Raw genomic sequence first — 16618 nt, 5'->3', positions numbered from 1 at the left:
TGCAAACACTGTGCTAGAGTTCCCCTCTGCCAACGGCTTGTTAAACATGAGACACTAAAGTCCACAAAGCAGCAATGGAGTTCACTAGTAATTCGAACTCCATTGCCATGGCCACCCCCCCCTGAGGGAGTTACAAGTGGGATGAGGTGTCAAGATCTACAAGATGCAATCTTCATTCTCGTTCTAACTGCATTCAAATATCACTCTCTCTCATATCATATTACCAATTATAAAATGGAATCAATTATGGAATGGGATCAAGAACTTAAAAGTGCAGTGTGGAAACTACACAGCATATAGGATACCTAAAAAATCACTTCCTGTCTTTAATCTGGTTTTCTAACTTTTAAATACAAAATGAAATATAAAACAATATCCCTTACTTTACAGACATATGAGGATTTTAGAGGTCATTCATCCCAAAGCTCAGCCTCAGACCAAGCTGTTGGGTTGCTCCTCTGATCAGCCAGGATATCTGTGGCAAGAGCCCTTAGTCCTTTGTAACCATCACATTCTGGATGCTATACAAGTTATTATTCATTTATTTATTTTTTTTGCTTTGTTGCTGTCTCCCGCATTTGCGAGGTAGCGCAAGGAAACAGACGAAAGAAATGGCACAACCCACCCCCATACACATGTATGTACATACACATCCACACATGCAAATATACATACCTATACATCTCAAGGTACACATATATATACACACACAGACACATACATATATACCCATGCACACAATTCACACTGTCTGCCTTTATTTATTACCATCGCCACCTCCCCACACATGGAAAACCATCCCCCTCCCCCCTCATGTGTGCGAGGTAGCGCTAGGAAAAGACAACAAAGGCCCCATTCGTTCATGCTCAGTCTCTAGCTGTCGTGCAATAATGCCCGAAACCACAGCTCCCTTTCCACATCCAGGCCCCACACAACTTTCCATGGTTTACCCCAGACGCTTCACATGCCATGATTCAATCCACTGAGAGCACGTCAACCCTGGTATATCACATCGATCCAATTCACTCTATTCCTTGCCCGCCTTTCACCCTCCTGCATGTACAGGCCCCGATCACTCAAAATCTTTTTCACTCCATCTTTCCACCTCCAATTTGGTCTCCCACTTCTCCTCATTCCCTCTACCTTCGACACATATATCCTCTTGGTCAATCTTTCCTCACTCATTCTCTCCATGTGCCCAAACCATTTCAAAACACCCTCTTCTGCTCTCTCAACCACACTCTTTTTATTTCCACACATCTCTCTTACCCTTACATTACTTACTCGATCAAACCACCTCACACCAGACATTGTCCTCAAACATCTCATTTCCAGCACATCCACCCTCCTGCGCACAGCTCTTATCCATAGCCCATGCCTCACAACCATACAACATTGTTGGAACCACTATTCCTTCAAACATACCCATTTTTGCTTTCCGAGATAATGTTCTCGACTTCCACACATTCTTCAAGGCTCCCAGGATTTTCGCCCCCTCCCCCACCCTATGATTTACTTCCGCATCCATGGTTCCATCCGCTGCCAAATCCACTCCCAGATATCTAAAATACTTCATTTCATCAAGTTTTTCTCCATTCAAATTTACCTCCCAATTGACTTGTCACTCAACCCTTTTGTACCTAATAACCTTGCTCTTATTCACATCTACTCTCAGCTGTCTTCTTTCACACACTTTACCAAACTCAGTCACCAGCTTCTGCAGTTTCTCACCCAAATCATCCACCAGCGCTCTATCAACAGTGAACAACAAATGACTTACTTCCCAAGCCCTCTCACCCACAACAAACTGCATACTTGCTCCTCTCCAAAACTCTTGCATTCACCTCTCTAACAACCCCATCCATACACAAATTAAACAACCATGGAGACATCAAGCACCCCTGCCACAAACCGACATTCACTGAGAACCAATCACTTTCCTTTCTTCCTACTCATACATATGCCTTACATCCTTGATAAAAACATTTCACTGCTTCCAGTAACTTACCTCTGACACCATATACTCTTAATACCTTTCACAAAGCATCTCTATCAACTCATATCATATGCCTTCTCCAGATCCAAAAATGCTACATACAAATCCATCTGTATTTCTAAGTATTTCTCACATACATTCTTCAAAGCAAACACCTGATCCACACATCCTCTACCACTTCTGAAATCACACTGCTCTTACCCAATCTGATGCTCTGTACTTGCCTTCACCATCTCAATCAATAACCTCCCATATTATTTCCCAGGAGTACTCAACAAACTTATATCTTTGTGCAATGTCACTATACATGCATTCTGCCAATCCTCGGACACTTCACCACGAACCATACATACAATGAATATCCTCACCAACCAGTTAACAACACAAACACCCATTTTAATAAATTCCACTGCAATACCATCCAAACCCGCTACCTTCCCAGGTTTCATCTTCTGCAAAACTTTCACTACCTCTTCTCTGTTTACCAAATCATTCTCCCTAACCCTCTCACTTCACACACCACCTCGACCAAAGCACCCTATATCTGCCACTCTATCAACAAACACATTCATCAAACCTTCAAAATACTCACTCCATCTCCTTCTCACACCACCACAACCTGTTATTACCTCCCCATTAGCCCCCTTCACCGATGTTCCCATTTGTTCTCTTGTCTCATGCACTTTATTTACCCCTTTCCAAAACATCTTTTTATTCTCCCTAAAATCTAATGAAACTCTCTCACCCTAACTCTCACTTGCCCTCTTTTTCATCTCTTGCACCTTTCTCTTGACCTCCTGCCTCTTTCTTTTATACATCTCCCACTCATTTAAACTATTTCCATGCAAAAATTGTCCAAATGCCTCTCTTCTCTTTCACTATTAAATAATCTTATTTCTTCATCCAACCACTCACTACCCTTTCTAATCTGCCCACCTCCTACACTTCTCATGCCACAAGCATCTTTTGCACAAGTCATCACTGCTTCCCTAAATACATCCCATTCCTTGCCCAATCCCCTTACATCCTTTGCTCTCACCTTTTTCCATTCTGCACTCAATCTCTCCTGGTACTTCCTCATACAAGTCTCCTTTCGAAGCTTACTTAATCTCACCACTCTCTTCACCCCAACATTCTTCTTTTCTGAAAACCTTTACAAATCTTCACCTTCACCCCCACAAGATGATGATCAGACATCCCTCCAGTGGCACCTTTCAGCACATTAACATCCAAGTCTCTCTTTCACATGCCTATCAATTAATACGTAATCCAAAAACGCTCTCTGGCCATCTCTCCTATTTACATACTTATACTTACGTACAGCTCTCTTCTTAAACTAATGTATTCCCAATCAACAGTCCTTTTTCAGCAAACAAATCTACAAGCTCTTCACCATTTCCATTTACAACACTGAATACCCCATGTACACCAGTTATTCCCTCAACTGCCACATTACTCACCTTTGCATTCAAATCACCCATCACTATTACCCAGTCTCGTGCATCAAAACTGCTAACACACTCACTCAGCTGCTCCCAAAACACTTGCCCCTCATGATCTTTCTTCTCATGCCCAGGTGCATAGGCACCAATAATCACCCATCTCCCTCCAACCACTTTCACATTTATCCATATCAATCTAGAGTTTACTTTCTTACACTCTATCACATACTCCCACAACTCCTGTTTCAGGAGTAGTGCTAGCCTTTCCTTTGCTCTTGTCCTCTTACCAACCCCCGACGTTACTCCTAAAACATTCCCAAACCATTCTTCCCATTTACTCTTCAGCTTTGTTTCACAAGGTATTTTTTTTTTATCATTATTATACTTTGTCACTGTCTCCCGCATTAGCAAGGTAGCACAAGGAAACAGACAAAAGAATGGTCCAACCCACCCACATACACATGTAGAAACATACACATCCACACATGCACATAGACATACCTATTCATCTTAACGGATACATATATATACATACACAGACATATACATATATACACATGTACATAATTCATACTGTCTGCCTTATTCATTCCCATCGCCACCCCGCCACACATGAAACAACAACCCCCTCCCCTACATGTGTGCGAGGTAGCGCTAGGAAAAGACAACAAAGGCCACATTCGTTCACACTCACTCTCTAGCTGTCAGGTATAATGCACCGAAACTACAGCCTCCTTTCCACATCCAGGCCCCACAAAACCTTCCATGGTTTACCCCAGATGCTTCACATGCCCTGGTTCAATCCATTGACAGCATGTCGACCCCGGTATACCACATCGATCCAATTCACTCTATTCCTTGCACGCGTTTCACCCTCCTGCATGTTCAGGCCCCTATCACTCAAAATCTTTTTCACTCCATCTTTCCATCTCCAGTTTGGTCTCCCACTTCTCCTCATTTCCTCCACCTCTGACACATATATCCACTTTGTCAATCTTTCCTTACTCATTCTCTCCATGTGACCAGACCATTTCAAAACACCCTCTTCTGCTCTCTCAACCACACTCTTTTTATTACCACACATCTCTCTTACCCTTTCATTATTTAATCGATCAAACCACCTCACACCACATATTGTCCTCAAACATCTCATTTCCAGCACATCCACCCTTCTCCGCACAACTCTATCTATAGCCCATGCCTCGGAACCATATAACATTGTTGGAACCACTATTCATTCAAACATACCCACTTTTGCTTTCCAAGATACTGTTCTCGACTTCCACACATTTTTCAATGCTCCCAGAATTTTCGCCCCCTCCCCCACCCTATGATTCACTTATGCTTCCATGGTTCCATCCGCTACCAAATCCACTCACAGATATCTAAAATACTTCACTTACTACAGTTTTTCTCTATTCAAACGTACCTCCCAATTGACTTGTCCCTCAACCCTACTGTACCTAATAACCTTGCTCTTATTCACATTTACTCTCAGCTTTCTCTTTTCACACACTTTACCAAACTCAGTCACCAGCTTCTAAAGTTTCTCACCCGAATCAGCCACCAGCGCTGCATCATCAGCAAACAACAACTGACTCACTTCCCAAGCTCTCTAATCCACAACAGACTGCATACTTACCCCTCTCTCCAAAACTATTGTATTCACCTCCCTAAAAACCCCATCCATAAACAAATTAAACAACCATGGAGACATCACGCACCCCTGCTGCAAACCAACATTCACTGAGAACCAATCACTTTCCTCTCTTCCTACATGTACACATGCCTTACATCCTTGATAAAAACTTTTCACTGCTTCTAACAACTTACCTCCCGCACCATATATTCTCAATACCTTCCACAGACCATCTCTATTAACTCTTATCATATGTCTTCTCAAAATCCATAAATGCTTTATACAAATCCATCTGCTTTTCTAAGTATTTCTCACATACATTTTTCAAAGCAAAAACCTGATCCACACATCCTCTACCACTTCTGAAACCACACTGCTCTTCCCCAATCTGATGCTCTGTACATGCCTTCACCCTCTCAATCAGTACCCTCCCATATAATTTACCAGGAATACTCAACAAACTTACACCTCTGTAATTTGAGCACTCACTCTTATCCCCTTTGCCTTTGCACAATGGCACTATGCAAGCATTCCGCCAATCCTCAGGCACCTCACCATGAGTCATACATACATTAAATAACCTTACCAACCAGTCAACAATACAGTCATCCCCTTTTTAAATAAGTTCCACTGCAATACCATCCAAACCCGCTGCCTTGCTGGCTTTCATCTTCCACAAAGCTTTTACTACCTCTTCTATGTTTACCAAATCATGCTCCCTAACCCTCTCACTTTGCACACCACCTCGACCAAAACACCCTATATTTGCCACTCTATCATCTAACACATTCAACAAACCTTCAAAATACTCACTCCATCTCCTTCTCACATCACCACTACTTGCTATCACCTCCCCATTAGCCCCCTTCACTGATGTTCCCATTTGTTCCCTTGTCTTATGCACTTTATTTTCCTCTTTCCAAAACATCTTTTTATTCTCCCTAAAATTTAATGATACTCACTCACTCCAACTCTCATTTGCCCTCTTTTTTGCCTCTTGCACCTTTCTCTTGACCTCCTGCCTCTTTCTTTTATACATCTCCCACTCATTTGCATCATTTCCCTGCAAAAATCGTCCAAATGCCTCTCTCTTCTCTTTCACTAATAATCTTACTTCTTCATCCCACCACTCACTACCCTTTCTAATCTACCCACCTCCCATGCTTCTCATGCCACAAGCATCTTTTGCACAAGCCATCACTGCTTCCCTAAATACATCCCATTCCTCCCCCACTCCCCTTACCTCCTTTGTTCTCACCTTTTTCCATTCTGTACTCAGTCTCTCCTGGTACTTTCTCACACAAGTCTCCTTCCCAAGCTCACTTACTCTCACCACTCTCTTCACCCTAACGTTCTCTCTTCTTTTCTGAAAACCGCTACAAATCTTCACCTCGTCTCCACAGGATAATGATCAGACATCCCTCCAGTTGCACCTCTCAGCACATTAACATCCAAAAGTATCTTTTTCGCACGCCTGTCAATTAACACGTCATCCAATAACGCTCTCTAGCCATCTCTCCTACTTACATATGTATAATTATGTATATCTCTCTTTTTAAACCAGGTATTCCCAATCAACAGTCCTTTTTCAGCACATAAATCTACAAGCTCTTCACCATTACCATTTACAACAATGAACACCCCATGTACACCAATTATTCCCTCAACTGCCACATTACTCACCTTTGCATTCAAATCACCCATCACTATAACCCGGTCTCGTGCTTCAAAACTACTAACACACTCACTCAGCTGCTCCCAAAACACTTGCCTCTCATGATCTTTCTTCTCATGCCCAGGTGCATATAAACCAATAATCACCCACATCTCTCCATCTTTTTTTTTTTTTTTTTTTTTTATACTTTGTCGCTGTCTCCCGCGTTTGCGAGGTAGCGCAAGGAAACAGACGAAAGAAATGGCCCAACCCCCCCTATACACATGTATATACATACGTCCACACACGCAAATATACATACCTACACAGCTTTCCATGGTTTACCCCAGACGCTTCACATGCCCTGCTTCAATCCACTGACAGCACGTCAACCCCGGTATACCACATCGCTCCAATTCACTCTATTCCTTGCCCTCCTTTCACCCTCCTGCATGCTCAGGCCCCGATCACACAAAATCTTTTTCACTCCATCTTTCCACCTCCAATTTGGTCTCCCTCTTCTCCTTGTTCCCTCCATCTCCGACACATATATCCTCTTGGTCAATCTTTCCTCACTCATCCTCTCCATGTGCCCAAACCGCTTCAAAACACCCTCTTCTGCTCTCTCAACCACGCTCTTTTTATTTCCACACATCTCTCTTACCCTTACGTTACTCACTCGATCAAACCACCTCACACCACACATTGTCCTCAAACATCTCATTTCCAGCACATCCATCCTCTTGCGCACAACTCTATCCATAGCCCACGCCTCGCAACCATACAACATTGTTGGAACCACTATTCCTTCAAACATACCCATTTTTGCTTTCCGAGATAATGTTCTCGACTTCCACACATTCTTCAAGGCCCCCAGGATTTTCGCCCCCTCCCCCACCCTATGATCCACTTCCGCTTCCATGGTTCCATCCGCTGCCAGATCCACTCCCAGATATCTAAAACACTTCACTTCCTCCAGTTTTTCTCCATTCAAACTCACCTCCCAATTGACTTGACCCTCAACCCTACTGTACCTAATAACCTTGCTCTTATTCACATTTACTCTTAACTTTCTTCTTCCACACACTTTTCCAAACTCAGTCACCAGCTTCTGCAGTTTCTCACATGAATCAGCCACCAGCGCTGTATCATCAGCGAACAACAACTGACTCACTTCCCAAGCTCTCTCATCCCCAACAGACTTCATACTTGCCCCTCTTTCCAAAACTCTTGCATTTACCTCCCTAACAACCCCATCCATCAACAAACTAAACAACCATGGAGACATCACACACCCCTGCCGCAAACCTACATTCACTGAGAACCAATCACTTTCCTCTCTTCCTACACGTACACATGCCTTACATCCTCGATAAAAACTTTTCACTGCTTCTAACAACTTTCCTCCCACACCATATATTCTTAATACCTTCCACAGAGCATCTCTATCAACTCTATCATATGCCTTCTCCAGATCCATAAATGCTACATACAAATCCATTTGCTTTTCTAAGTATTTCTCACATACATTCTTCAAAGCAAACACCTGATCCACACATCCTCTACCACTTCTGAAACCACACTGCTCTTCCCCAATCTGATGCTCTGTACATGCCTTCACCCTCTCAATCAATACCCTCCCATATAATTTACCAGGAATACTCAACAAACTTATACCTCTTTAATTTGAGCACTCACTCTTATCCCCTTTGCCTTTGTACAATGGCACTATGCAAGCATTCCGCCAATCCTCAGGCACCTCACCATGAGTCATACATACATTAAATAACCTTACCAACCAGTCAACAATACAGTCACCCCCTTTTTTAATAAATTCCACTGCAATACCATCCAAACCTGCTGCCTTGCCGGCTTTCATCTTCCGCAAAGCTTTCACTACCTCTTCTCTGTTTACCAAATCATTTTCCCTAACCCTCTCACTTTGCACACCACCTCGACCAAAACACCCTATATCTGCCACTCTATCATCAAACACATTCAACAAACCTTCAAAATACTCACTCCATCTCCTTCTCACATCACCACTACTTGTTATCACCTCCCCACTTGCGCCCTTCACCGAAGTTCCCATTTGCTCCCTTGTCTTACGCACTTTATTTACCTCCTTCCAGAACATCTTTTTATTCTCCCTAAAATTTAATGATACTCTCTCACCCCAACTCTCATTTGCCCTTTTTTTCACCTCTTGCACCTTTCTCTTGACCTCCTGTCTCTTCTTTTTATACATCTCCCACTCAATTGCATTTTTTCCCTGCAAAAATCGTCCAAATGCCTCTCTCTTCTCTTTCACTAATACTCTTACTTCTTCATCCCACCACTCACTACCCTTTCTAATCAACCCACCTCCCACTCTTCTCATGCCACAAGCATCTTTTGTGCAATCCATCACTGATTCCCTAAATACATCCCATTCCTCCCCCACTCCCCTTACTTCCATTGTTCTCACCTTTTTCCATTCTGTACTCAGTCTCTCCTGGTACTTCCTCACACAGGTCTCCTTCTCAAGCTCACTTACTCTCACCACCCTCTTCACCCCAACATTCACTCTTCTTTTCTGAAAACCCATACAAATCTTCACCTTAGCCTCCACAAGATTATCTTGTGGAGGCATCTCTCCATCTACTTTCAGTTTTACCGATATCAATCTAGAATTTACTTTCTTACACTCTAGCACATACTCCCACCACTCCTGTTTCAGGAGTAGTGCTACCCCTTCCCTTGCTCTTGTCCTCTCACTAACCCCTGACTTTCCTTCCACGACATTCTCAAACCACACTTCCCCTTTACCCTTGAGCTTCGTTTCACTCAGAGCCAAAACATCTAGGTTCCTTTCCTCAAACATACTACCTATCTCTCCTTTTTTTCTCATCTTGGTGACATCCACACACGTTTAGACACCCCAAACTGAACCTTCGAGGAGGATGAGCACTTCCCACATGACTCCTTCTGTTTCGTCATTTAGAAAATTACAATACAAGGAGGGGAGGGTTTCTAGCCCCCACTCCCTTCCCCTTTAGTCGCCTTCTACGACACATGAGGAATGTGTGGGAAGTATTCATTCTCCCCTTTCCACTGTTATATATTAGTTATATATCATGTATATACTTGTCCAGACCCTTTTCAAAATTCTTTACTGAATGGTCCACATTGTTTCTAACAACTGCAGGCAATGTAAGACATATCTCTGGGTCCCAGATGGTTATACAGTTTGCTTTTACAGTTCTTGCAACACCTTTCAACTTCTTTAGTAATATTCTAGTCTTCCATGCCTGTTAAGCCAAGAACAAGCTATTTTCAAGGGCACAAATACCTCAACGTTTTCAATCCTCTCCAGTATTTTAAGGTCTAAACAATTTCAGCACAGGTTATCAAAGTTCTTTACACACATTGTAACAATACAATTTCATCCACCCTGAAAAATGACGTTAACACAAAGCAGCACTTGGGAAAGTTTAAAAGCACCAAAGAGCACTATCACTGGGTTCACCAATCTCATATTGAAGGTCCATAAAATCAAGCCTGCTACTATGTTGCTGGAGGTAACTGTGGCTCTTCTAAACTCATCAGACATCTTATATTTGAATTCTTTAACAATACTCTTTGAAGATATTATAATATTCATTTATTTATTTATTCATTTTGCTTTGTCGCTGTCTCCTACGTTAGCCAGGTAATGCAAGGAAACAGACGAAAGAATGGCCCAACCCACCCACATACATATGTGTATACATACATGTCCACACATGCAAATATACACACCTATACATCTCAAAGTATGCATATATATACACACACAGACATATACATATACACACATGTACATAATTCATGAATCATACATACATTAAATAACCTTACCAACCAGTCAACAATACAGTCACCCCCTTTTTTAATAAATTCCACTGCAATACCATCCAAACCTGCTGCCTTGCCGGCTTTCATCTTCCACAAAGCTTTTACTACCTCTGCTCTGTTTACCAAATCATTTTCCCTAACCCTCTCACTTTGCACACCACCTCGATCAAAACACCCTATATCTGCCACTCTATCATCAAGCACATTCAACAAACATTCAAAATACTCACTCCATCTCACATCACCACTACTTGTTATCACCTCCCCATTAGCCCCCTTCACTGAAGTTCCCATTTGCTCCCTTGTCTTACGCACTTTATTTACCTCCTTCCAGAACATCTTTTTATTCTCCCTAAAATTTAATGATACTCTCTCACCCCAACTCTCATTTAACCTCTTTTTCACCTCTTCCACCTTTCTCCTGACCTCTTGTCTCTTTCTTTTATACATCTCCCACTCATTTCCATTTTTTCCATGCAAAAATCGTCCAAATGCCTCTCTCTTCTCTTTCACTAATAATCTTACTTTTTCATCCCACCACTCACTACCCTTTCTAATCAACCCATCTCCCATGCTTCTCATGCCACAAGCATCTTTTGCGCAAGCCATCACTGCTTCCCTAAATACATCCCATTCCCCCCTACTCCCCTTACCTCCTTTGTTCTCACCTTTTTCCATTCTGTACTCAGTCTCTCCAGGTACTTCCTCACACAAGTCTCCTTCCCAAGCTCACTTACTCTCACCACCCTCTTCACCCCAACATTCTCTCTTCTTTTCTGAAAACCCATACAAATCTTCACCTTTGCCTCCACAAGATAATGATCAGACATCCCTCCAGTTGAACCTCTCAGCACATTAACATCCAAAAGTCTCTCTTTCGCGCACCTGTCAATTAACATGTAATCCAATAACGCTCTCTGGCCATCTGTCCAACTTACATACATATACTGAAGTATATCTCTCTTTTTAAACCAGGTATTCCCAATCGCCAGTCCTTTTTCAGCACATAAATCTACAAGCTCTTCACCATTTCCATTTACAACACAGAACACTCCATGTATACCAATTATTCCCTCAACTGCCACATTACTCACCTTTGCATTCAAATCACCCATCACTATAACCTGGTCTTGTGCATCAAAACCACTAACACACTCATTCAGCTGCTCCCAAAACACTTGCCTCACATGATCTTTCTTCTCATGCCCAGGTGCATATGCACCAATAATCACCCATCTCTCTCCATCAACTTTCAGTTTTACCCATATTAATCGAGAATTTACTTTCTTACATTCTATCACATACTCCCACAACTCCTGTTTCAGTAGTACTGCTACTCCTTCCCTTGCTCTTGTCCTCTCACTAACCCCTGACTTTACTCCCAAGACATTCCCAAACCACTCTTCCCCTTTACCCTTAAGTTTCGTTTCACTCAAGAGCCAAAACATCCAGGTTCCTTTCCTCAAACATACTACCTATCTCTCCTTTTTTCACATCTTGGTTACATCCACACACATTTAGACACCCCAATCTGAGCCTACGAGGAGGATGAGCACTCCCCGCGTGACGTCTTCTTCTGTATGTATGTATGTCTGTGTGTGTATATATATGTGTACATTGAGATGTTATCCCTGGGGATAGGGGATTAAGAATACTTCCCATGTATTCCCTGCGTGTCGTAGAAGGCGACTAAAAGGGGAGGGAGAGGGGGGCTGGAAATCCTCCCCTCTCATTTTTTTTTTAATTTTCCAAAAGAAGGAACAGAGGGGGACAGGTGAGGATATTCCAAAAAAGGCCCAGTCCTCTGTTCTTAACGCTACCTCGCTAACGCGGGAAATGGCAAATAGTTTAAAAGAAAAAAAAGAACATTGAGATGTATGGGTAAGTATATTTGTGTGTGTGGACATGTATGTATATACATGTGTATGGGGGTGGGTTGGGCCATTTCTTTCGTCTGTTTCCTTGCTCTACCTCGCAAACGCGGGAGACTGCAACAAAGCAAAATAATGATAAGAACATTATTCATACTGTCTGCCTTTATTCATTCCCATCACCACCCCGCCACACGAAATAATATCCCCTCCCCCCTCATGTGCGCGAGGTAGCACTAGGAAAAGACAACAAAGGCCACTTTCGTTCACACTCAGTCTCTAGCTGTCATGTAATAATGCACCGAAACCACAGCTCCCTTTCCACATCCAGGCCCCACACAACTTTCCATAGTTTACCCCAGACGCTTCACATGCCCTGGTTCAATCCATTGACAGTACGTCGACCTTGGTCCCCCCCATCGTTCCAATTCACTTTATTCCTTGCACACCTTTCGCCCTTCTGCATGTTCAGGCTACGATCACTCAAAATCTTTCCACTCCATCCTTCCACCTCCAATATGGTCTCCCGCTTCTTGTTCACTCCACCTCTGACATATATATCCTCTTGGTCAATCTTCCCTCACTCATTTTCTCCATGTGACCAAACCATTTCAAAACACCCTCTTCTGCTCTCTCAACCACACTCATTTTATTTCCACACATCTCTCTCACCCTTACATTACTTACTCAGTCAAACCACCTCACACCACATATTGTCTTCAAACATCTCATTTCCAGCACATCCACCCTCCTCCGCATAACCCTATCTACAGCCCACGCCTCGAAAACATATAACATTGTTGGAACCACTATTCCTTCAAACATACCCATTTTTGCTTTCCGAGATAATGTTCTCGACTTCCACACATTCAACGCTCCCAGAACTTTCATCAGTTTTTCTCCATTCAAACTTACCTCCCAATTGACTTGTCCCTCAACCCTACTGTACCTACTGTACCTAATAACCTTGCTCTTATTCACATTTACTCTCAGCTTTCTTCTTTCACACACTTCACCAGCTTCTGCAGTTTCTAACACAAAAGATATGCTGGTGTTAATTGCAGCCCTGGAGTCTTTACCTTTTCTCTTTAGTATGCTTCACCATAACATGGTAGTAAAAACATTTCCTACTGGAAAACTTAATTTACATCTTTTCAAGTTTTTTGGGTCATCTACGAATGAAATTTCAAATACTCATGTATAAAATAGATAAAATCACAGAAAAAAATGCTCATGCAAGATTACTTGAATCATTCTATGTAAAGGTTAGTATCAAACAACATAAATATACTTACCAAGTCAGGAGGTAACTTCTCTAACGGATTTTGTGATTGTTGTACCATTTGGCCCTTAACATGAATATCACAGAATACATCACTTTTCCATGCTTCCTTATCACCACAGTCACAATAACCACCCCCTGATGATGTGCTGATTTTGTACCTACAAATAAAAAATATTTCTGTGACCACAGTTTCATCAATAGCATACCCCATGAAGATCAATCCCTCAGATGTGTTCCATTACCTTGTGTGACTGAGTGAAGTCACTGCAGATCCTACAATATTCAAAAGAAGTTGGTAAAGAAATCAGGAAAGGAAGAAAGCACATATTTTGCCCATTTCACCCAGCAAGGGAATTATCAATTGTTATTAATCACAAATCTTACTAAAACATATATAAAATACTTACAAAACTATGAAAGGGGAAAATGCATTGCAGACTGGGATACTACACCACCAAAACATTACCAATAAATGACTGTTCTTGCTGTTTCTGTAAAGGTTCAGCTTTCTGGTAAATATATATATATATATATATATACATATATATATATATATATATATATATATATATATATATATATATATATACATATATTTTAGAAAGTTAATACAACTTTCTAAAATATATGTATATATATATATATATATATATATATATATATATATATATATATATATATATATATATATATATTTTTTTTTTTTTTTTTTTTTTTTTTTTTTATACTTTGTCGCTGTCTCCCGCGTTTGCGAGGTAGCGCAAGGAAACAGACGAAAGAAATGGCCCAACCCCCCCATACACATGTACATACACACGTCCACACACGCAATATACATACCTACACAGCTTTCCATGGTTTACCCCAGACGCTTCACATGCCTTGATTCAATCCACTGACAGCACGTCAACCCCTGTATACCACATCGCTCCAATTCACTCTATTCCTTGCCCTCCTTTCACCCTCCTGCATGTTCAGGCCCCGATCACACAAAATCCTTTTCACTCCATCTTTCCACCTCCAATTTGGTCTCCCTCTTCTCCTCGTTCCCTCCACCTCCGACACATATATCCTCTTGGTCAATCTTTCCTCACTCATTCTCTCCATGTGCCCAAACCACTTCAAAACACCCTCTTCTGCTCTCTCAACCACGCTCTTTTTATTTCCACACATCCCTCTTACCCTTACGTTACTTACTCGATCAAACCACCTCACACCACACATTGTCCTCAAACATCTCATTTCCAGCACATCCATCCTCCTGCGCACAACTCTATCCATAGCCCACGCCTCGCAACCATACAACATTGTTGGAACCACTATTCCTTCAAACATACCCATTTTTGCTTTCTGGGATAATGTTCTCGACTTCCACACATTTTTCAAGGCTCCCAAAATTTTCGCCCCCTCCCCCACCCTATGATCCACTTCCGCTTCCATGGTTCCATCCGCTGACAGATCCACTCCCAGATATCTAAAACACTTCACTTCCTCCAGCCTCTCACCATTCAAACTCACCTCCCAATTGACTTGACCCTCAACCCTACTGTACCTAATAACCTTGCTCTTATTGACATTCACTCTTAACTTTCTTCTTCCACACACTTTACCAAACTCAGTCACCAGCTTCTGCAGTTTCTCACATGAATCCGCCACCAGCGCTGTATCATCAGCGAACAACAACTGACTCACTTCCCAAGCTCTCTCATCCCCAACAGACTTCATACTTGCCCCTCTTTCCAAAACTCTTGCATTTACCTCCCTAACAACCCCATCCATAAACAAATTAAACAACCATGGAGACATCACACACCCCTGCCGCAAACCTACATTCATATATATATATATATATATATATATATATATATATATATATATTTACCAGAAAGCTGAACCTTTACAGAAACAGCAAGAACAGTCATTTATTGGTAATGTTTTGGTGGTGTAGTATCCCAGTCTGCAATGCATTTTCCCCTTTCATAGTTTTGTAAGTATTTTATATATGTTTTAGTAAGATTTGTGATTAATAAGATTTGTATTAACTTTCTAAAATGGGAAACAGAAGAAGGAGTCACGCGGGGAGTGATCATCCTCCTCGAAGGCTCAGAGTGGGGTGCCTAAATGTGTGTGGATGTAACCAAGATGTGAAAAAAGGAGAGATAGGTAGTATGTTTGAGGAAAGGAACCTGGATGTTTTGGCTCTGAGTGAAACGAAGCTCAAGGGTAAAGGGGAAGAGTGGTTTGGAAATGTCTGGGGAGTGAAGTCAGGGGTTAGTGAGAGGACAAGAGCAAGGGAAGGAGTAGCAATACTCCTGAAGCAGGAGTTGTGGGAGTATGTGATAGAATGTAAGAAAGTAAATTCTCGATTAATATGGGTAAAATTGAAAGTTGATGGAGAGAGGTGGGTGATTATTGGTGCATATGCACCTGGGCATGAGAAGAAAGATCATGAGAGGCAAGTGTTTTGGGAGCAGCTAAATGAGTGTGTTAGCGGTTTTGATGCACGAGACCGGGTTATAGTGATGGGTGATTTGAATGCAAAGGTGAGTAATGTGGCAGTTGAGGGAATAATTGGTATGCATGGGGTGTTCAGTGTTGTAAATGGAAATGGTGAAGAGCTTGTAGATTTATGTGCTGAAAAAGGACTGATGATTGGGAATACCTGGTTTAAAAAGCGAGATATACATAAGTATACTTATGTAAGTAGGAGAGATGGCCAGAGAGCGTTATTGGATTACGTGTTAATTGACAGGCGTGCGAAAGAGAGACTTTTGGATGTTAATGTGCTGAGAGGTGCAACTGGAGGGATGTCCGATCATTATCTTGTGGAGGCTAAGGTGAAGATTAGTATGGGT

The 16618-nt window shown here is 41.9% G+C and overlaps 1 protein-coding gene across 1 annotated transcript in view; it reads right to left on the bottom strand.

Annotated features, from left to right (window-relative positions):
- Positions 1-16618, bottom strand: part of Ubr1 (Ubr1 ubiquitin ligase) — a 514997-nt gene that overhangs the window by 431414 nt on the left and 66965 nt on the right. The window contains 1 exon segment of the mRNA XM_071669737.1: positions 13774-13921. Within this exon segment, the coding sequence (XP_071525838.1) occupies positions 13774-13921 (148 nt within the window).

The sequence above is a fragment of the Panulirus ornatus genome, chromosome 14 (genome assembly GCF_036320965.1).
Source record: "Panulirus ornatus isolate Po-2019 chromosome 14, ASM3632096v1, whole genome shotgun sequence".
In the NCBI taxonomy this organism is placed as follows: domain Eukaryota; kingdom Metazoa; phylum Arthropoda; class Malacostraca; order Decapoda; family Palinuridae; genus Panulirus; species Panulirus ornatus.
Note: the sequence above shows the minus strand (reverse complement) of the source record. Positions and strands in the feature narration are given on the sequence as shown.